The sequence below is a fragment of the Teleopsis dalmanni genome, chromosome 1 (assembly GCF_002237135.1).
Source record: "Teleopsis dalmanni isolate 2A chromosome 1, ASM223713v2, whole genome shotgun sequence".
NCBI lineage: Eukaryota > Metazoa > Arthropoda > Insecta > Diptera > Diopsidae > Teleopsis > Teleopsis dalmanni.
This window is the reverse complement of record NC_051846.1, coordinates 58,310,116-58,334,289: the sequence shown is the minus strand read 5'-3', so window position 1 is coordinate 58,334,289 and position 24,174 is coordinate 58,310,116. Positions and strand designations below refer to the sequence as shown.

At 30.4% G+C, this 24,174-nt stretch overlaps 1 protein-coding gene across 1 annotated transcript in view; it reads left to right on the top strand.

Annotated features, from left to right (window-relative positions):
- The window catches only part of LOC119682029, a 60,212-nt gene extending 36,396 nt beyond the window's left edge, over nt 1–23,816 (top strand). Inside the window, exons 11-14 of the mRNA XM_038095366.1 lie at nt 22,162–22,316; nt 22,383–23,064; nt 23,165–23,530; nt 23,592–23,816. Of these exons, the coding sequence (XP_037951294.1) occupies nt 22,162–22,316; nt 22,383–23,064; nt 23,165–23,530; nt 23,592–23,816 (1,428 nt within the window). The remainder of the gene's footprint in view (nt 1–22,161; nt 22,317–22,382; nt 23,065–23,164; nt 23,531–23,591) is intronic.
- Nucleotides 23,817–24,174: the final 358 nt, after the last annotated feature.

The window sequence follows — 24,174 nt, the reverse complement described above, 5'->3', positions numbered from 1 at the left end:
TTAGAACATCTTACACCGCGTTTGCCACCTGCGGGTACCGATTTTAATAATTTTCTACCCGAAGCACTTTCTTAAAATCGCACGACTTGACCAAACCACCAAAACCGCTGAAAATATTTATGTGTTTAACTATATCAATGTTGTGGTATAGCTTATACAGCTCATCGTTCCATGTAATTCGATAGTCGTCGTCAACGCGTATAGAATCATAGATCTTCCGAAGTATTTTTCTCTCGTTGGTACAATTGTCTAAGCTTCTGCACCATACAGTAGCTTCATAAAGTTACAGTAAGTTTCTTTTATTAAAACAAAGCTGTCTTTTTGGCCGGTGGAGCTGTCTCTTTTTTCGATAATTACAATATTCAGTTGATCGAGTAATTTATAGATATAGTTATTAGGTAGTCTTGTTCGGGGTACCAAAATTGTAGCACTTCTTTGTTATTACCTAAAAATACAAATAGCAAATTTTGAGGTAAAAAAATATAAAATAGGCAAATCTATGTAAAAATTTACAGATTTTTGTGTTACAATATATCAAACTAAAACAGAAAATGCGATCACGAATAAGCCATTAAAATTTTTTCAATCTGTCCCAAATGGTTTCCGATGACCTGTCACTGTTCTTTATTTAAATGATTTTGAGGTTTGAAAAAATATTAGATTTTATAAGACGATAAGGTGATAAATCTTTTAAACATATACAGTCAAACTTCCATAACTCGAAATATGTTTCAAAGAAAAAATTCGTTTTGTGAAGACTTCGAATTAAAGAAATTTTTTGTAATTGTATGTAATTTCCTATCTAAACCCTGTTGCGCTCTATTTAGTTCGAGTTATAGAAAATTCGAGTTATAGAAATTCAAGTTATGGAAGTTTGTCTGTATTTCTGAAACAGTACTGCCAAATCAGGAACCCTTTGTGTGCGTTGCGTTCTTATATGAAATTTTTATTTCTTATTACATTTTCAGTTTCCCACAAGTTCCGATATCCCATATCTATTGTTTTTATCAAAATTTTTGCATAAATTTCCAAACGTTTCTTTTTTGAAGCAAACGCGTATACGCTTCAAATAAAATTCGGGTAGTATCTAGTTGATGTAGTCTACGGCCTATCTTTCGAAACATTATAATTGTCTTTATATATTGATTAATAATGTGAAATAAATAATGAAGTAGAAATTAATAATGCAATTATTCTTCAAATATACGCTTTTTTTGCAATTATATACAATTACTGTATATTGGTACATTGTTATCTTTATTCGTTAATCCATTTTACCGGCATTTTTAGCGAACATTATATGACAACAAACTATAACAGGTAACCTTGCCTCAAGGCGAATTTTCAATTTTGTAGTCAATCTTGTTGCATTGTTCCCAAAAACTTTTCTTTTGTATCTAACAAAAATCTCAGTATCGGACAACAATCTTTCTACAATACTAAGTCAAATAGTTTCAAATATTACATAAAACTGGCTGGACAGGAATTGGCGCTAAAGTAAAAACTGGATGTGCTTAGGTCATATGTTGCACATGTAGCACATGAACAAAAACAGGATTTGCATTATGAGCCAAAGTAGAATGTAGACTTACCAAGTTACTCAATCTTCAGTCTTCTTCTTATCACATGTTACATACTCCTCTAAGCAGTAAGAAAATAATTTAAAAAAGATTGCTTCATAATTGAAATAAGTATTACGGCATATGAAGATTTCTAACATAACTGACTGCATTTTAATTAAAATATTTATAATTTGAAGCGAATCTAGAATGACGCTATTTTATTTTGTTAGTTGTATATTGAAAAAAAGTTTTTTTTGCATTTATAATTTATTCATTTAAGCTTAACAATTCTTACTTTACAACTTCAGTTTCAATTGTGATGTGTTAATTTGGAATATTACTTCTGATGTTTAATTTTTGATCAAATAAAATGTTTAGTAATAATTTTATTAGTTTTTAAATTAAGTTAAATTGTACTAGTTAGCATCAAGATTGTACGCTAACGTTTTGCAACAATAACAACAACAATAACTATTGATAGAGTTATAGTCTTCTGGAGAACTGCGTACATATAATATGGTCAAATTTGCTAGTTATAGGGAGCGCAATTGTTTTTTTACCTCAACTCTATTACGAAGATCTATACCTTATTGACAGAGATCGAGAGGCAACCTTTCCAAAATAAAAACTATATTGACCTTCAGTCAATATCTTTTCTGACTCCGGCAATGAAATTTTTTAATACAAAATCTTTCAGTTTCGATTTATGACATTATTTAAGGGATTGGTTGGGATATATATTTAATTTTTTAAACTTTTACTAACAATATAAAACTCTTGGAAATAATTACCATTTAACTTTGTGAAATGCCAATCACATAGTTTCCCAAAAGATTTAGATTTTTCTAATACTTTGCGGTTTATAACCAAGCAGTTTTTAGTGATATCTTCAGCAAGTCTAATTAGTATTCTTTGTCTTCTTCATTCCATTGCGTTCCCAAGGGAACACTAGGCTATGTGGTATGTGGAAGAGATTCTGTTTAAACGTTAGTTTCGCAACTCCAAATGCGTTGTCCGTACTGTCGAAGCAGGTGGATTCGCCGTATATGTACAGATACCACTTGGTGACTGTAATTCCATTGTGTTAGACTCATGTTTTATTAACAGAAAAGAGTTAAAGAAGGGAGCAAAGCCCTGATGATGGGTTACAAGCGCAATGTCAGTGCTGGAAGCTTTGCATGTAGTGACAGGTTACTTTTTAATAGGTCGATCCTAACCTAGAGAACAGACGCGTTTTGCAGCCGCTTATTATGAGTACCGACGCTACGTTGTGGACTGCGCTTAGCTTCATTATTCCTCTTCGACCTTACTGGTAAGGAAGGTCCTACTAGTAGCATGCTACCGCCGACATCGCTCAAAGATTCTACGTAACTACTGAGCCTCCTCACCACGTCAAGATGACAGTCCCCGAGGAGGATGCCGCTTATGCTTCTGTATTAATATTTCCTCGATAACTAGTAATAATCTAGTTTCAAATTATAAGTCGAAATTTAGTACTGCGGTTAGCCAGGATATTCATAAGATATAATGCTAGACTAAGAAAAAGACTGTGGTTGGAAAAGTCTTTTAAAATTCGGTCCGACTGTCGATTATATATCAGCTCTCACTGCCTTACTTGTGAATTTTGGTGTTAAAAACTTGCATTAGTTTGAAGATAATAGTTGAATTGGGAAAAAATAATGGTTTTTCCTCATCACCTTTTTATTAGTTTATCTTTTTTAAAAAATTATTTAAGATTAATTACAAAAGTTTGACTAAGATTAACAATTTGTCAAAATTATTAATAAGACAAATAACATAAATCAAATGCCGCATTAGATAAATCCTCTAATAAAAGGTAAGTCTGTACTTTAAATTTGACGGTCTAAAAGTCACTCTGGTAAATAAATAAGAACCAACAAAATTTTTCGAATAACACTGATTAAAGGTATTTAGCAATACTCTAAACAGTTATATTATATGGTGAACCCAAAATCAGCTTAATTAAAAAATAAAATTTTATTGTTGTAATTAATTACTCTTTAAACCTTTCAATAAGTTATCGCTATATTTTCTTTCATCATTTTGACTTTTAATAAATTTAATTCAAAAAATTAATTGTTCATCAACTCAAACAATTATTTCAACTGAGTATAAACCTTTCAAGCCAAGCTTTAAATGATCTGTATATTAATACAACATTACTCATCAAACCTTTCAATTATTTGTTTCTATAGTTTTTTTTCGTTATTTTGACTTTTAATAAATTTAATTAAATCTATGATAAATAATTGTTTATCAATACAAACAAAAAATTCATCGGGGTTAAATCTTCCAAGCTAAGCTTCAAATGATTTATATAAATCTTCAACTTCTACAAATCTTCATAAATGAGTCTGCCAGTAAATACAGCATTTAAAAACAAGTTAGTAAAAATTTGATATTTTCAACATAAAACAAACTCCCTGAATACTCAAGTCATCGAATTATCAAATATGTTATGCTAATATCGTTAAAAATAAAATAACAAATTAGCCTATTTATCTATATTTGTGAAGAATTTCTTGTTCAGTAGAAACGAAAATTGAACCTCCTTCACATTCTCTTACTCTTACGTGTCCATAATCAATTAACATATTTTCGATATCCGTAAAAGTCCATTTACCGCTTTTTCATGCTTGATATAGGCAAAAAGCGCAATTTACCTCATAATCGAGTATTGCCTCAGATTCTGTGCTAACTGCAGAATATAGGTCAGGAAGACTTGTTTATTCCCACTTGCACGATTTGGTTATTTTTCGTTAAAACTTTCAAGTTTTTTGTGCGGTTTAAATAATTTAGCACAATTTTCTTGATTCTTGAATTTCATTCCTGAACTAAATATCTTTCGCCAATTTCTGGTTGTCGAAGTTGTAAGAAAGACTCAAAACTGAGCTTCCTTAATTGCACTGGACAGAATTTGACATTTGTAACGAATCAAATTTATTGCAGTTATTCTTATTTTTTTTTTTTTTGTTAATAAATTCAATTGGCACATATAACTGAAAAGAAAGATTATGCATTTTTAACCGACTTTTATGTGATTAAAATGCAAAATTTAAATAATCGTTAAGATAGTGTAAAATAAAAATAAATATCCATTGAAATGTGATGAAACATACATTATAAAAAAATTTGTTTATTGATTACAAATTTAGTTACAAATATATAAATAAATAATTCTCAACATCATTTACTTAAGCAAATAAGTTAGTTACATATAAGTAAATAAGTCATATATTACAAATGTTGCACTGCATTTATATCTCTGTACTATTTTCAATGCATAGTGCAGTCAAGTTACCACCTTTACTTTGCTCACACATGTAGTCAATCCATGTCTGAACATAACATAAACTTACATATTCATAGTTTTTTTGTTGGGCGGGAAATCACTCTAATGTTGGTGCAACTATCTTCTCTTAGGACAGTGCACACGCCTATATACCTCGATGGTGCAAAGCTGTTTACCCACTCTCTGCGCACTTGGAAGTCCCTCGTTGCCATTCCGGGCTGGTGGACGCTTACTTAGCCCCGGAGTCTACTCGGCTCAGCTCAGGAGCTTTTCAAGATTTTTGTGACCTTTTAAACCACTCCCTACGACACCTGGCTGTATTTCAATTCCTCTCTTACGACAGCATGCCTTACCGCGGGAATATTTTATCCTCTATCCCGCATGACTAATAATGGAATTATAGTAAATAATTGTTTTGGGTATACGATTACTGTATATACCAATGTATATAGCTTTTTCAGCTCAAATGATGTGCTTTTATAAATTTAACAATGTTTTTGCTAAAGTACAGAAGTACGTCGTTGTGTTACAAGCGCTTGCTTTATATGTTATTTATATTAGACCAAAAAAATTTTTCCTAATGTATTAATGTCTCTTTGCATCGTCTTAAAACCAATATATCATATCATATTTATTTAAATTCTGCTAATATCGTCAAATCTTGTTTTAAATATTAAGTATATTTTTAAGTATTTAGGTTTATCTAGCTTATCAATTTAATTATAGAAAATCTTTTTACAGAAGTTTACTACACTTAACATGTACTTTTTATTATGATTTTCTCTAATTCTTTATTGTTCTAATGCTGTTACGGGAAATTTGACTAAAACTGTCACAAAACCAATTTTATTACCTTAGATTAGATTAGATATAAGAAGCGAATGGGAACTATGTCACCACGTCACTCCATCCTTAAGAGTTGTTGTGCAGGTCCATTTATTTCCATAGGCACGTAGCAGTTAAACATGACATTATATTCCTTGGAGAGGGACATTGTCTATTTCCGAAGTATGTAAGTGGATAGACAATTGATAAGTGCCGAAGTATGTGTCTAATAAGACTATCGCAGTGACACAGAATGTGTTTTGCTATTTTCTCTTCTTCGTGACAAAGGCTATACCTATCGTCCCTTATGATATCTAGACTCGATAGATGCTTCTTAACTTCACAATGTCCATTGAGAAACCTAGTGACAAGCCGAATGCATTTGCTGTTCAGCATTTGTAACTCCCTGATTCTGGCTTTTAAGTGATTTGGCATAAATTCTTTAGCTTGTCTGCAGAGTAACTGCCTGCAGATTATCTAGATTTAGTCAGTTGAAATGCTGGGTTGGATAGTAAAAGTAAGGAACCAAGTGCAATTTTAAAGTATTTTTGATTGCAAAGCGTATTTCGTAGCTAATGTTTTTTAAAATAATTTTTTAATGTTTATTGTCACTTCTAAAAATTTTTTAAATTAATTTTAATATAATTTTAAATAATTAACAATTTTGTAATTTTTATTAATCCAATTAACTTTAACAAACTATATATTCAAATCAGCTTTCAACAGTTGTTGCAAATTAAATTTTGCAATAAATCGTGTCTAAAAAAAATTTTAAATTATTTTCTTTAGTATTTTGGAATTACTAAATTATAATACATAAATTAACTTAAAAATATTTAAAATTTTTAAGAATAATCATTTTGTCTTTTTTAATTAACAATTTGATTGAGTAGATGTGACAAATGCAGTTTGACATGAAATAGTGATTACACTGAAAAAAATACATAATTATATACAAATATTTAACGATTTTTTTAAAATACAAAAATACCTATTCAATGAAAAAATTACAAAAAAAACGTAAATCGTATTTATTCATTTCTTACGCTCGTCAAGAAATCATACCCATGGACATTTTATCTCAGTGCATTTAAAAAACAAGTAGTTTGTTTGTATAAATGAAGCAATAAATGAAGCACTCTAAATGACGAACTCTAAAATAAAAGTGAAATTGTCATAAAATTCAAATTTAAAAATTGCACAAAAATAAACTGCAAAAAAATGTATTTAGCATTCGCAATTGTTATTATTTTGTATTTTTTACGATGTGAATTTTAAAATTTGTGATGAGTGTTTTTAGTGAAACATTCATCAAAATACAAATTGTAACAATAAAATATGAAAACGATAACAAAAACATAAATCTGCATAAAATCTTTTTTTTTAATTTTTTATTTTGTTGTAATTTTAGCATGGCAATGCCATTTTACAAACGAATATCATCTTAAAAACAATTGCATTTCAAGTTAGTTTATCACACGCTTTTTTTTAATAAAGCTGACTTATTATTGTAATTGCCTACAACTCATTACAATATGAGACGTTTTGAAAAATAAAAAATTTACCATATATTCACCGCTATATAACCGCTATATCACAAGTCACATGTCATATCATCATGTATGTACAAACAACAGCACCGGCATATTACTTATGAAAAGAAAAATTAATTTTTACGAGTAATATTATTGCAATGTGCCAGTGATTTATTACCTCTAACCTATAGACTCCTACTGATAATTTTCATGTTTAAATTGCTAATTTCAAAACTTTCATCATAAAACACCCACACCAAAGGCTACTGTATGAGAGCTATTGAAAAGTTTTTATCTAAGGACAGCAAACCAAAATAAAAAAATAATTTTATTATTGATATTTTGACTTCTTAAAGAAAAAGATTTTGAAGTGATGTATAAGTATTTCTAGTTTGTGTCAATGGGTCATAATTTAATATGTATTTCGTTCCTTTCTTTTAATTCGTGAGAATAAATAATAAAATACTTATTAAAAATATGAAGGTACTTTTAAATATGAAATAAAAATAATCGACATTATATATAAATATATTTGGTAGAGAAATTTTGGAAAGTAATGAACTACAACAACAAAAAATTCTTATTATTTTTTTTTTAATTGAATTTTTGGCTGACCATACAGTTGTTTCGAGTATTGCCAAATAGCCAAAATTTTTATTTCATGTCTTATTACTTTTTAAAACGAGGATATTTTTGTTTTTCTTTTCCCTTTTGTTCTTCAGTGAAGGTCTATTATAATACTTATAATCTGCCGACTGATCTAATTAAATTAATTACCACAGCGGTGTAAATATCTTCATTCATTTCTGTTTCTATAACGCTTGCATTTAATAACTATCTCTCTCGGGCTTTTTATCACAATTGCAATCTTACTTTTTCTATTACTATTGCTTTTTTTAACAATTCATACACTTCATATATGATTTTCGTTGCTATTTCTCTCTTAGTAAAGACTTCATTGATTTGATGGTAAGAGATCCATTTAAACAGAACATTACTTTACTTCTTATTTGGTCAAGACATCCCATTACCGGATTTCGGTCTGACGCAGCATGTCTCCCCAGACGTCTTTGCTGCTTGCGCATCTTTTCCAGTCTCGTATATCTCATTAGTGCTCCCTTGACTTGATTACTCGACCAGAGACACAGTCCACCTATACGATATCTTCCTTCAACTACTACTCCTTATACTTTGTTTGTTGTAGTGTCTTCATCCATTCTCATGACGTAACCAAGTGAACAAAGCCGCTGGATATTAATCCGCTAATTTATAAAGCTCGTACAGCTTGTGGTTTATTCGGATGCGGTAGTCGCCCACTTGTAGAGGTTCAAAGATCTTACGAAGAACTTTCCTTTCGAATACTACTTGTGCTGCTTCATCAATCTGTGATAACGTCCATGCTTCTGCGCCATAAAGAAACAAGTGAAGACTGAAGGACCTATAAAACTTAAGTTTTGTTTGTTGAGCGAAAGCTCTACATCTCAATTACCTATTGAACCCATAATAACACCTATTGGCAGTGGTGATACTTCGTCTGATCTCCAGGCTAACATTGTTATTTGTTACGACGGTGCTAAGATAGATAGACAGATTCGAAAGTTTGGTTGTCAGTCACTAGCTTCGCGTCCGAGCCGTGCACATTTCTACCAGTAGCCAATATATACTTCGTTTTGCTCGCATTCACCGCTAAGCCCATTATTATAGATTCCTTTTTGATATCACCTAAACTTTAGAAGCTCTTTAAATAATGACTCTTTATTGTAATTGCTGTAATATAATCCTTATGCAGTTTATCTTTGTAAACGTGCGACACCATAATAATCAATTTTAGTTTTTTCTTTGCAAATAATTACCCCAACTATATTGAATGTATAACTAATTGATTGAAACTTTTCTATTAAAAAAAATTGTGCAATTAATTGTAAATTGATTAAAAATTATTTTGATAAATTACAATTCATGTTATTGTAAGTATTATCTATTCGAAGTAAAGACATATTCCTATTCTTCTGTCAATTTATAAATTCTTGTCAAACAAAAAACCTATCGTCATTTTATGTCAAGAATGAATCAAAATAATTGCTGATATTTTGAATTAAAGTGAATAAATCTTAACAGTTTTAAGTTTTTACAAATTACTTACTAAAAATTTTAACAATTTTTGACATGAATCTTATTTGATTAATAATTTCAATTCTTTGTATGAAAATATATTTGGCTGACATTCACAATATTAGTTTCCATCAATAAGCAATGAATACTTCAATAAACAGTAAAAGTGTTTATTCTTTTATTATTACCACAATGATGTTTTTAATGATGTCATTATTAATGATGCTTTCATTACCACAAGGTTTCAAATATTTCACTAGCCAACTTATTACTACCTCAATACTGCAATATTCTTAATAGCTCTTTATTCAGTACCCATAATTTGATGTGCAGACTTATATCCATCCTGTTGTTTTCTAATAACGATGAATAGCGACATTTGTTACAGAATATTTATTTTTCCGTCTGATTTAACTAATTAAATTTAACATTAATCATTATACTATAATATTATAGATAAGGATTAATATCGACTATTGTAAGTCCCCGATATTGCTACTTAGTTTTTATTTTTAATTAGGCGCAATTGTATAAATAATAAAAAAAAATTCTCCTTTCTGTTTTGTATTTTCTATCATTTTTTACATTTTTATATATGTATTCCTTTTTTGGTGTTGTTAGCTGACGCTTTGACCACTTCTATTTTATTCTCTGTGGTTAACGAAATAAAGCTATATTTTAAAAATTGCTAATTATTCACAGTTTAACTAAACTTTTTATAGGTCTAACTTACTTATTTAATTAATTATAAACATAATTTAATTTAATTTAATTAATTATTATTATTACTATTCAAGTTGTTTATTGCATATTAATTTCATATGCAAAAAGAAAAACAAAAATTATAATATAATAAACTTTAGCTAGCATAGCACGTATACAACTATGTATACCAGTATATCTGTACCAACAATTTTCACTTTCGTTTAGTAAAAATAAAAAAAATATATAAAAGAATTAAAATAAAAAATTTAAAATACTATTTCACATGTTGTGAATTTTAATTTTACGCATAATACTACAGTAAAATGTTATTTTAATGTTGATGAAGAAAAATTCGAAGTTGGAAAAATTTGCAATGCAGCCGACAATAGCAACATTGCAGATTTTCAGTTGAAATTGTGGCAGATGCGCATGTGCAAATGCCATTAAAAACGTTGGCCATCCATTGGCAACTATCACAACTCTTTTTGCAACTGCAACTGCAATTACAATTAATTTTAATTTTATCTCAGTCATCACGCTACTTGTTACTTTGTACACATACGCCTCTTATGGCGAATGATCATCAAACGAAATGTCAACAGGCAATTTAGTTAAGTTATTATTTTTTTGACCTATTGGCAGATAGTCATCAAGCTGGATCATCATACTACCAAAGTAATTTCTCTTCACAGCCAAAGACACCCGCTTGACGGATAATGAACGATCCATTAAAAGCTTTCAAAATTATTTGGGATGGAAAGCATTAAAGCAGACAAGCTGGTATGGTTGATAATATCGTTGGCGGTAGTTCAAGTCGGTACTCGTATCTTACAGACCGACATTGAACTTCCTGTTTATACCTAGTGTAACATAAACAAACTAAAGCCTATGTGTTTGCATATTCGCTTGTATGAAGGTAGATGGTCGGTAACGCATGGGTTGCCAAATATGCCTTTTTATGTAGTTTTTGACGCGTTGAGAGTTTATAGTTAAAACACTGTGTTTTCAGAACAAAAATAAAGTGTTTTAACTCTTTCAGATTTATAAAACACCCAAATAAAAATATTAATTTTGGCTTTCACAGTGCTTTTTAATTTCAAACAGATCGATTCGAAAAGAGAACAAATTAAATAAATTAAGAAAAATATTTTTTTTAATATATATGTTACTTTAGTCTGTATATTATGAATGACACTTGATTTCAAAGTTGAAATCATTTTGATTTGCCAGCAAAGAATAATCACTACCAATAAAATCTAGTAGGCAAAGCCACACAGTTTTATTTCTGAAGACAATACAGTATAGTCCTCGAACACTTGCCTTAAGTAATAAATCATTTGTTTCTAGAACAGTTAGAATGAAACTAAAATGCATCCAAAGTATGTTTTCCCATATATGAAAAACTAAACCAGATATAAAAAAACCGCATAAAAAACTGAAAACTTCGACTGAACCAATACTTCTCAGTTCGATCTGTTGTCGAAAAGTGTGTTAAACGTTTAAACATATCTGAAATCCGATTGATCTAAATGTATTATGTTACTTAAACAGGGGCTTTAACCTAACCCAAAAACCCCCAAATACCATTACTTAAACACATTTTAAAAAAATCAGGCGAATTGTCTTCAGTAATATATTGCGTATTTGTTCTAAAGACTTAAGACTTTGAAAGGTGGTAGTTAGCATATCTTCTTTAGAAACCAGTGATAAGTCTGAGTTGAAATCTGTTTGGACTCAGAAAATTCTCACAATTTTTGTTATTTAGTTGAACAAATGAATTCGATTGAGTTATGCTTTTGAAATTGGTGTAGGCCTTCTCGAACAACTTTTATGTTTTCGAGTGCTGATACAGATTTCGGTCCTATGAAGGAACTTAGAGCAATCTCCTTCACAACATTGTCAGCTACTTCGCTATTGTGAAATGTGACTTATTAAAAATACTGTTTTAATTGACAGGTTGACTTTCAGCAATATGAATGTCGTTATATTGAATTATGTACCTAATAAAGGTGAATCGTATATGCAAATACTTAAGGTTTTTTTTATTGAAGTTATATAGTTCAGTATAGCTATACTTTTCTAATTTGAACTTTTTAATTTAACTTTATTATACTTCCTCTTAGTGATGCAATTTTAATAGTGGAAACTACCAGTGCCTACCTTAGGTATATCTTTTTTTTTTATCTTATCTTTTTTAATCCTTACTTAGACTCTCGTGAATTTTTTAAAATTGTGTTTTATTCAGAATTACTTCAACTTATTCAATTAATTTTTGTTTAGATAGTGAGCATATAACTTCATTATTCTTTCTTTGTATTTTTTTTTTAAAAATCGTTGGGACGGATCTTCTGTGAATTCCATTTAATATTAGAGTTTGATTTTAACAATATGTCACAGCTCACTGTCATTTTCATTCTGCCATATCTCCATAATTGTAAATTAGTAATTAGTTTTAGCCTCCATATTCTTAGAATTGTTTAAAGTAATTATTGATAAAGGCTTGCATATGAGAATGAATGTATTTGGTGTATTTCCAATATTTAGACCCTTGCATTTGCATCTATTTTATAAACGAATACATTAACTTTGACGAATCTCTGAATATTACATAGATGTCTCAAAGCAGATAAGACCTCTCATGTGTTTTCCCACTCCACTAGCTTTTCTTACTATTAACATCTCTTATTTTCAAATTATATATATTAATTTTTATTTTCTTAAAATATGCTATTCAACAAATAATTAATTTTTTATTTAATAGTTTAAACTATTGTATTACAAACAACCATTTTGGCAACTCAAGTTGTGTAACTGAGAAAAAAGTATTTTTTTTAAACAGGAATTTGCAAATTCGATAAATTATTTGCAGATATTCCACTTTAACTAAAAAAAAGCAATACCACTTGCATAACAAGTACGAATCCAAGGATGAAGATGCGCTTTGCCAACTACATGGCAACATCCTAAACCAAGAGATGGTGAAAGTTAAAATTTTTGTTTGATATTTAAAATGACAATCTTTACATTTGACCTCAAGGTTCAAAGTTTTAAAAAAATTAGTCGCTCTATTACGTAAAAGTCAATGAACATTTGGTTGTTATATGTGGAAGTACTGGAAAAACTTGCAGAAAATATTTTTTTATTAATAAATAAAAATACCATATACTTTAAGTACATAAATAATTGCATATGAACTTAAACAAATTGCCAATTGAAATGCTTTTCTCCTAAGCATTTCAATTTAACATAAATGGTTTGGTGCTGATTGTTAAAAATGATATTCACTATAATAATTTTAAGCTTAGCTTGTAAATTTTTACAATATCTTTAATACTAAGAAATTCCTTTGATGATTTAACTATATTTTAAGCAAATAAGATTGAAAAGTGCATATACTTTAGGTTCGATTAACTTGTCTTTAAGAAACATGGATATAACATAATAACGTAATTATCTATATTGTGTTCTAACTGTTTTTCTGGAGATCCGCTTAAAAGTACTAGCTTAATGTACTGTCATTGATAGCTCGGAATAGTATGAAACTTATAAAACACAAGAGTAATAACATTCTTTTTAATCGAAATCGAAAAAAAATACATTCACTAAGAAAGCATATTTGACCAAAATGGGATATAAAGAATTTGAAAAAACCTCTCTCAGTGGAAAAATAAAATTTCAAATCAAATGCATATGATTGGCTCAAAAAAATACAGTTATAACGCAGTGTGGATATAAAGAATTTAAAAAAACTTCTCTCAGTGAGAAAAAAAATCTCAAGACATATGTATATGATTGGTTCAAAAGGAACAGTTACAACGCAATGTGAATAACTCGAATACATCACCAAGAAAAATTCCTGTTATGGCACTTGTTGAAACAGCCACAACGCGTTGTGGATAATTTGGAACGACCGTGATATGAAATATTTGCTAAAACAGCCAAAACACATTCTGATAATTAAGAAATGCAACAACGCATTCTGGATGATACCAAAAATAACAATGAAGCGAAAAAAAATTACACTACTTACAACCCCTCACTAAATTAACAGAATTAAAAAAAAAAAAAAAAAAATATAATATTTTATTATAAATAAAAAGTTTTATTTCTAGAAATTTATTAGTGATGGAAATAGTAAATATTGTTATTAAGACTAAAATATGTATTTTAGTATAGAGTACTATTATGATATTCTAAACCACAGTTGATGCTTTTAGAGACACATTTCCATTTTTTAGCCAAACAATATCTTTTGCAACACCAACTTATAAAACCACACCTGTTATAAATATTTTATTTGACGATGCAAACTATGATAATAACATAAAAATTGCTTCAAGATTTCAAGATGCGTCAAAACATTTCTCTATTACAAGCTTAAGTTGTAACTGTTTTTATAAGTGCCATATTGCGAACTTCGCATTGTGGTCGTTCCGGATTATCCATAACGCGTTATTTTGAAAACGGCATAATAAGAATTTCGCGTTGTTGTTTTTTTTTTTTTGAGTACCCACAACGCGTTCTGGTAATTTTTTTCACCTTTTAAACCTTAATATATGCATTACACAGTGGAAAAACAACAATATTTAGCAGATAAAAAATTAGCTTGTACATTTTTATAAATAATCCCTATATAAACATTTTCTATATTAAAAACTATTCCGAATTTTGCAATTTTTCACCTTGTTACATTATACGCCTAGGTTAAAATTAAGTATCATCTATTTAATTATTACTATTACCAATTGCTTACGACATTTGCATCAGATCACATCCCATTGCATTCCATTCGGAGTAACGCATAGAGGTGTTGCATCGATTTACAGTGAGCGCATTTGCAACACGCCTGCGTAAAGCACTCATTTGATTATGGTATTGTTGTTTTTATTATTGTTATTAAAAAGTGCATAATTTCTCTTTCATTCAAAAACGCATTTCCAAACAGTTGCATTAATTTTTTCATCTTAATTTTATTTTATTTTTTTGTATTTTTTGATAATTTTGTTAGCAACGCTTCAAATTGACTGAGAAAGTAGTTGACTGACGTTGAAAAGAAAAGTGATTTCAAATGAAAATCTACTACGAACATTTTGCTGTAGGTTAAATTTCTTATAATGAAACTGTTGTATTATTTATTTTTTATTTTACTTTAGTTTTATTTTATTTTTTTTTAATTTTCTTTTCAATGTTGAAATTGGTTTCATCAATAAATTGCAGTTGCAGTAATATTCATTCACACCCATTAATCAATGATTTTTTATTAGAAACATAAATATTTTACTCGTATTTATTTATTTCTAATTTTCTGTCCAACACAAACGTTACAGTTAAGATTTTAGTATCTAAAGCTGTTCTTAAAAAAAAAGATTGACAAACACAAAATAACATACATACTATAATAGACATTATTAGAACACTTTCTCTAATAAAAGTGGCTTTAGAAGAACTTTTAGGTTTGTCCACTTCTAACAATGGTTTCTTTTTTCTTTAATGTTCTTTTTTTATAATTTTTTTTTATAATAAAAAAGCTGTATAACTTCATAAAAATATTTTTCTATTGTAAATTGTATTGTATTTTGTTCTATTTTATTCAAACTTGTTTTTACATACTTTGTTATTGAGAATAAATTTAAAAAATTTAACAAAATATATAAGTAGCATTTTAATAATGTTCAATGTTTGTTAACTTTAATCTGAAAATGTTGAATGAAGGTGTTTAATACATTTTGTTATAGTATTATCAAAGAATTTATAAAATAATACACAACTTATAAATTTAAAGTGCTGTAACTGCAGGAGTTAAAAGAAGAAAATCTGCTAGATTTTTTATATACCATTTTTAAGATATTACATGCTTCAACCTCAAAAATAGAAAGTTATTATATACTCAAACAATTAAGCCAGCACTACCCTACGGATGTGTAACATAAAGCAAAGCCTCAAATAGTGCCATAAAGCAATTACAGATAACACAAAATCTGGCGTTAAGAATACTATCTCAGATTCCTTGGTATATTAAAACAACAGACATGCATAGAGATCTAAGAATCGACTCAGTGAAAAAATATATCATTAACAGAACCCTAAAATTATTCACAAAAGTTGATACGTTGCCCAACCCCGCCCTAACAAACCTTAAGTCCTCCTCAGGACAAGAAGATATGCTGATCTACGGTCAGTCATCAGTTAGAAGATAAATAAATGATAATAATTCTAGTATAGTTAAAGCTTAATATGGGGCAGGTATAAGCCCCCCCTAGCCAGAGAAGAGTAAAAGTGAGCATTAGCACTAACTCAAATCACAACAACAACAACGTGTATTGTAACAGATATTTAAAATTTTTTTTGCTAAACAATATTGCAAAATAATATTCAATATAAACTTCTATTAGTTAATAAAATTTAAAAAAAAAATTTGCGGCGCTTTTAAAGGATTACTCTACGGCATAAGTATGAAAAAACTTGTATTCTGTTTTAAGCTCCATCTATGTATCATATTGAAAAGTTTTAATGTTTTGCTTTGGATAATATCCCTGTGCATATTTATTACTTTAATGTGCCAATAAAATACAAAATTTTCTTTAATTTGACATGTTCTGTCAAATTTGAGTTATTTATTAACACACAAATGAACTCAATTTAAATAACTTCCGTAGGCGATTTGTTAGCTTAAGAAGTATAAAAAATTATATATAAAAACCTAATCTAATACCACCAGATTTATATTATCCATTTTTGAGATATTGAGAGCATTTTGACTAAAATTTTGTTCGACAAAGTTTTCTTTTACAGCTTCTATCTCGGGTAATATACCGAATTTGAACACTCACGCAATTTTTTTTAGTTTTGTTTTTGGATGAACTATTTACCATCCAAAAATAGAGAGAGAAAAAGTTTGATTATTCGGGTATGGGTTTCTACTTTTATTTTTTATTTAATATGTGAAGATCAAGTTAAGATATATTAAGAAATATGATCAGATTGACATGTTTTGCTCCTTAGCTCTTTATGCGTACTTTCTATGTAATACGTAATCGAAATTATAATTCCAAATTCTTTAAATATGTTGGTTTAGTACTTAAAGTCAGTAAATATCAAAATGATATATTCCCATAAACCTGACATATAATTCTTTAAAAGGTTTGGATTCACATTCCTAGTAATCGTATAAGAAACAAAATAAACTACATAATGAATATAGTGTGAATAAACCCTACATATTGTTATTATTAGTATTTTAACTTGGTGTGGATCAGAGGTTTAGTATGGATATTTTTCCACAAATTACTGTCAAACTTTTTCTTTTATAATTTATAAAATTGATTATATGTAAATGATTGTCCGCTGTTTTAACACATTATTTTTAATGGTCTTCCATTCCTTCTTATAATAATATCTCTGTGGGCGAATATTTTCTTTATGAGCTCTTTATAAGGCTTTCATATTGCTAATCTAGCCATCTTATTACTTTGATTTAGGTGGTTCTGTTTCTCAAAAATGAAAACAAAAGCATTCTTTGGTATATCCGATTTGATTGATCACTCAATCGATTATTACTGAGTGCTAATTATATATCTATATATATATATATATATACAAGGTGAGATGAAAAAACTGCAACCAACTTCAGACTGCTGTCATTTCTAAACCGCTCGTCCCACAGCTGTCAGATTTATTCTAGTGACAGCTCATTATATTGTTTACAAGCGCACAAAAGCATTTTGGTGGGAATTTTTCAAAAAAAAAGTTATTTGTGATGGAATTCAAGCGTGATAGTGTGATTGCTTTGCATTTGGCTGGAAAACCACAAGTGGCTATCGTTAGAGCCCTCCAGCATTTAGAAGTGAATAAATGTTTTGTGTCTCGTACCATCGCTCGTTACCATGATACTGGTAGCGTAGCCCGACGTCAAGGAAGTGGACGAAAAAAAACAGCAACATCGGCAGAAATGGTTCGAAAAGTGAAAAAGCGAATTGAACGAAATCCGCGTCGCAGTGGACGAAAAATGGCTCGTGAGCTGAACATATCGCAATATGCCATTCGGCAAATATTGAAAAATGAGCTTGGACTAAAGCCATTCAAGTTCCAAAAAGTGCAAGATCTTACTGATGCGCAAAAAAAAGTTAGACTCGAAAAAGCTAAAGAGTTGTTTCGCTTGGCCGAAAGTGGTGAACTGCCGAATTTGGTTTTCTCCGATGAGAAACCATTCGTTATCCAGCAGTTTGTAAACAAACAAAATGATCGTGTTTACTTGCCAGAGAGGTCAGCTGAAAATTTGCAACTTCGGTTGGCCATCACAACTCAAAAGCCGGCCATGGTGATGGTGTGGGCCGCCATAACAGCCGATGGTCGCTCGCCGCTCGTATTCATCGACCGTGGTGTCAAATTAAATGCGCAAATCTATCGCGAAAATATTTTGGAGGGAGTTCTGAAGCCCTGGGCACGCAAACATTTCGGCCGCAGACCTTGGACATTCCAACAGGACTCAGCACCATCGCACTCAGCACGCGCCATCCAAGAATGGTTAAGAAATGAGGTTCCTCGCTTCATTTCCACCGCACAATGGCCACCAAAATCTCCGGATGCCAATCCGTTGGACTATTGTGCCTGGGGTATTTTGGAAAGCAAGGTTGGAACTAAAAAATACCAAAGTGTCGATCATCTCAAGCAAGCGCTTCGCCGAGAATGGGACAAAATACCGCAGAGCCACTTTCGGGCCAAAGGTGGCCAATTCGAACAAATCTAAACCGATTCTCAAATTTGATGTTATTTCCGACATTTTTTGCTTTCATTCAATAAAATTTAAAAAAAATGAAAAAATTATGGCGTTTTACTTTGTTGCAGTTTTTTCATCTCACCTTGTATATATAAATAATATCCTTTAAAAAAAATTTTTTTTTTAAAACTTTTCAAAACCTCCTCTTTTTTATATATATATATATATGTCTATTAAATTATTATGGATTGTATAGATATATCTATAATATTATTATTTTGTTATTTATTACGTCTTTTAATTCGGTCCTGTCTTCATATTAGTGTTACGTTGGGTGCCATTTGTTGTGTCCGGTCTTCGGTGGGCGAAGTAACACTGCAGTGAACGTGGAGCGGTGACATGGTGGCCAGCCCGGTAAGCTCGCCGGTTTTGGGGGTGGTTCTTCTCACGCTCAGCAACAATCGCGGATATCAACAAAAATTCATGTCACCTGTTTGCTGTGGAAGAAAACCATTTTTGTGCGGAACCTACATCTAACACAATCACAATATAGCCATTGCCTGATTGAATTCGCTATATTGCAGCAGCTTGAAACGTCCTCGTCTGTTTTGTCTGTAACATCTTTCACACTACATTCACTCGGTCACTCTTCAACTTATATGCATTCTATTTTTCCCTAGCACTTCCACAACCGCCAAATAACTAAACCCTACTCCTGCATATTATTTGAGTTTTCCATCAAAAAAAAAATTTTTTTTTCCTTTTATTTTTTTTTTATTCAACAAAAGTCATGACCATAATAATCTTAGTAATCTTAAACTTAACTAAAAAATATCATAATAAAAAAAAACAAAACAATTAAGAGAGAAAAAGGAATATACACAACCCAATCTTTTAACTAAATTTTTAAATAAAGCAACAATTTCTCTTTACATAAGTTCGCGTGTCTTACCTTACAGCTGCTAGAATGACGTCACCCACGCTGCTGTTGACCTAGCTGAAACTTATGAATAATAAAAAAAATATATATATATGTATTTTTATATAATTATGACTCTTTAATATAAAAAAATTTAAAAATCTTTTTTTTTCTTTTCTCTCTTTTTTTTCGTTACTCTTATTTTCTTCTTTTTTTTTCGTATATATATCGTATGCAATTTTAAGACAATATTTAGTAATTAATATAATTCAACTTTCGAGATAATCTTTTTTTTTTTACACCCAAATTTAATTCCTAATTTTTTTTTGTTTTTTTTATATACATATACCATATGCAATTTTTAAGACAATATTTAGTAATTAATACAATTCAACTTTCAGGGTAATCTTTTTAACATCCAAATTTAATTCCTAATTTTAATTTTCCCTTTTTTTTTATATACATATACCATATGCAATTTTTAAGACAATATTTAGTAATTAATACAATTCAACTTTCAGGGTAATCTTTCTAACATCCAAATTTAATTCGTAACTTTAATTAATTCATCACAATTATATGTTAGTGAAAATTAAAAATATACAATGGAATATATCTAATAAAAAAAAATATATAAAAAAAATAAAAAAAAAATATAAATGCAGACACGTGTGTTTCAGTATAAGATAGATTTTTTCTAGTGCAGGAATACCTGTACACCGTTGTGCGTTAACGGTGTGTATGATCCCGTTGAATCCTTCCAACAAAAGTGAATTTTGCTACCGGTCCAATATCCTTATGGTCATGTCTTCTAGTTTAACTATTTATCACTTCACTAACCGCTATATCCCCAATAAAGGTATTAATATTTCGCCACAAAACAGCTTTATCACTTTATTTCGGCTTCTTTTTGTGTTTTCATTTAGAAGAACCCCAAATTTTTATTTATTATGTTATAATTGTTGATCACTAATGAGTTTTATGTATCATTTCAAAATTTACACGCATTCTTCTGTTGCACTTGACTTGTCATAATATATTTGCATATGTCTCTATTATTTAAGCATATTTCAGAAAAAAACTATTCATTATTTGGCATAAAACTCATGCATTTGATCCACTTTTTTTTTTTTTTTTTTAAGACTATTATTAGAGACGAAACAAACTTGGCTTTTATTAGCACTTTTCAATTTTTAATTATTATCTCTTGGGTTTTGAAACAAACTTGGCTTTTATTAGCACTTTTCAAATTTAATGAAATTTTTAATTATTATCTCTTGGGTTTTAAAACAAACTTGGCTTTTATTAGCACTTTTATTCACTTCTTTTCTTTTAATCTTAGGTTTTGAAACAAACTTGACTTTTATCAGTACTTTTAAATTTCGATAGTTCATCAACCAACAGCAAAGGAAAAAAAAGACCATCACCGTGTCTGCTATGGCTTTTATATCCAATTCGCCTAACTGATAAATTCCTATCACGTTAGTGATCCTGTTACCAAAGCTTGCTTTCGTTAATTTGCGTTAGCTGGCCTTGTTTGGCTTGAGAGTAATAACCTTTAATAAAGCTTCTTTTTTCTTTCTCCTTTTCAATAAAGCTACAATTTGTCTTAGATATTTCGAGTGGTTATTCGCACTTGGCAATACTATCCCCTCTCATTAAGTCAAACTTTACTGAAGCTTTAGTGAAGTTCGCCTTAACTACATTGCACTAAACAAACGAGACTTGAACGTAAAAGCTTTACTTTTCGCCTTCTCTGTTTACCACTTTTGTTTACTTCTATTTTTACTGATAGCGTGCGCGCAATGCACGTTGTGAATTTAATAAACCGAAATTGTTTTAATGAGCAAGAGGAATACTATTGGTGGAGATATAATTACAACCCAAAAAAAAAAATATAATTGAAGTACCCATGGAAGCTACATAAAGTTCAAGGTATGTTAACGTCATTAATATTCACGTTGTTTTATTAACTCTTCGTTTACCCCTACCCAGGCCTACATGACAATTGTTAAATAAATAAAAAAAAACAAAGTTTGGGGCATAGATGGCGCTTTTCACAAAAAGAAAGAAAAGCAAAAAGCAGCTGATCATACAATCCACAAGAATCTAGCAGCTGACTCTTTCCAGAGTGTAAGTGAGATGAGTAGCTTATACCTGCGCAAAACACAAGAAATAATAGCTTTCCGGCCTTTTGCAGTCTCTTGTAAAGTTAAATTAATTGAACTAGTCTATTTATATCCAAATTCAACACTCTTATTCACGGCAATTTAATTATTGTTTTCTTTAATACCTTTTGCTTGACCACCTTTTAACTACGCGGCACACCAAATATGCGTTCGAGCTTTTAATTTTACGCGCACGATTTAATACACGTCCGATCGCTTCCTCGCTTGCAAAACATTTGTATTACTTGCAATAATAACCATCAGTTATTTTCATGTGAAAATTTCAAACGTAAATCCATACAACAGAAGTACGATTTACTAAAACGTCATAAATTGTGCTCAAACTGCATGAAACCTGGTCATATGCCGTTACAATGTTCCAGGGGATGCACCATATGCCAAAGAAGACATAAAACACTGTTGCATCAAAATAGACAACTAGTTCAATCCTCAAAACAGAAGTTAGTTGAAAACACTTCAAGGCCATTTGCCCAAACAACACTTATGTAATCCATCAATTCTGGTAGGATCAGTTTCGTTCTTTTGGGAACAGCAAAACTTTTAGCATCTAACTCTAATGGAAGAACAGTCGAGCGCAGAGCAGTACTGAATTCAGGTTCACAAATTAATATTGTGACTGAACGACTGGCATTCAGATTGGGTCTGCAAGTAAGCTCCAGTTCAATTTGCATCGAAGGCGTAGAAATCGGAAAATTGAATTCTAAAAGTCGTACAATAGTTTCTGTACAATCAAAAGTGACCAATTACAAAACAATACTTGAAGCATTTGTTTTACCCAAAATTCTATACAATCAACCATCGCAGCATTTACAAATTTCAGATTGGTATCTGCCCAGTAACATCCAATTAGCAGATCCTACATTCTATAAGTCTGACAAAGTTGATATGTTGCTTGGAGTAGAATTTTACCATCAACTTCTAAGTCCTGGTCAAACACAACTTTCAAGGGAACTACCAATTCTACAGAACACTATGCTTGGCTGGATCGTATCTGTAAAAATTCAAAATGCTAACGCAATAATTGCAACATGTGGGATAGCATCAGAAGATAGTTTACAAAATGCAATAGAACAACTTTGGAAGGTTGAAGAAGTTGATACTCACTCAAAAGTCTTCTCAATAGCAGAGCAACAATGTGAAGCTCAATTCACTCAAACTACATATCAGAATGTTACGGGACGGTTCATCGTGCGTCTTCCCTTTATAAATGATAGATTCGCTTTAGGAGATTAGAAAGACATTGCTATAAATGGATTTTTAAAATAAATAGATTTTTTAAATTTAAAAGGATAGTCACCTCAAACGACAATATGTAGATTTCTTAGATGAATATAAAAAATTGGGACACATGACCGAAATAGACATTGAAAGGATTATGTCATCGTATTATTTTATCCCACACCATTGTGTTCTTAAGCCTGACAGTACCACCACAAAGTTACGTGTGGTATTTGATGCATCATCCAAAACAACATCAGGACAATCTCGCAACGACTTACTACACATCGGACCAATTGCTCGAAGTGAACTATTGTCTATTCTGTTACGATTTCAACTTCCTCGATTTGTGTTTACTACAGACATTGAAAAGATGTATCGACAAATACTTGTACATCCAGAAGACAGCCAATGTCAGCTTATCGTTTGGAGAAATGTACCGAATCAACCTATAAAATATTTTGTACTCAACACAGTAACATAGCAACCAAATCTAGCATCTAGCAACCAAATATTTGCAAGCTTTAGCTGATGACAATGTGCAAAATTATCCATTAGGTGCATCTGCTCTCAAAGAAGACTTCTATGTAGATGATTGTTTACACGAGGCAGATAGTTTGAAAACATTGTTGGAAACCCAGAGTCAGTTAAACAAAATACTGACAGCAAGCGGTTTTAAATTGCGAAAATGGTGCGCAAATCATCCTAGTTTACTACAATGAATTCCACACGATGAATTTAGACTTAGAAAACAATAACGACACCACAAAAACTTTTGGATTATCCTGGTGTCCAAAATCTGATAGTTTATGCGTCAAATTGGAACCAGTTTGCAGCACAACGAAGCGCAACGCAACCTCAGATTTAGCAAGGTTATTTGATCCACTAGGGCTTTTGTCACCAGTTGTGGTGATGGCAAAGATCTTTGTTCAAGAAATATGAAATTTGAAGATGGATTGGGGTGAAAAACTACCAACTGAATCACATAAACAATGTTTGGAGTTCCGGAACATTTTGACAAAGGTTAATTGTCTACAAATTTCTCGGCATATTTTCAAGGGCTTTTTTTCAGTCGAAATT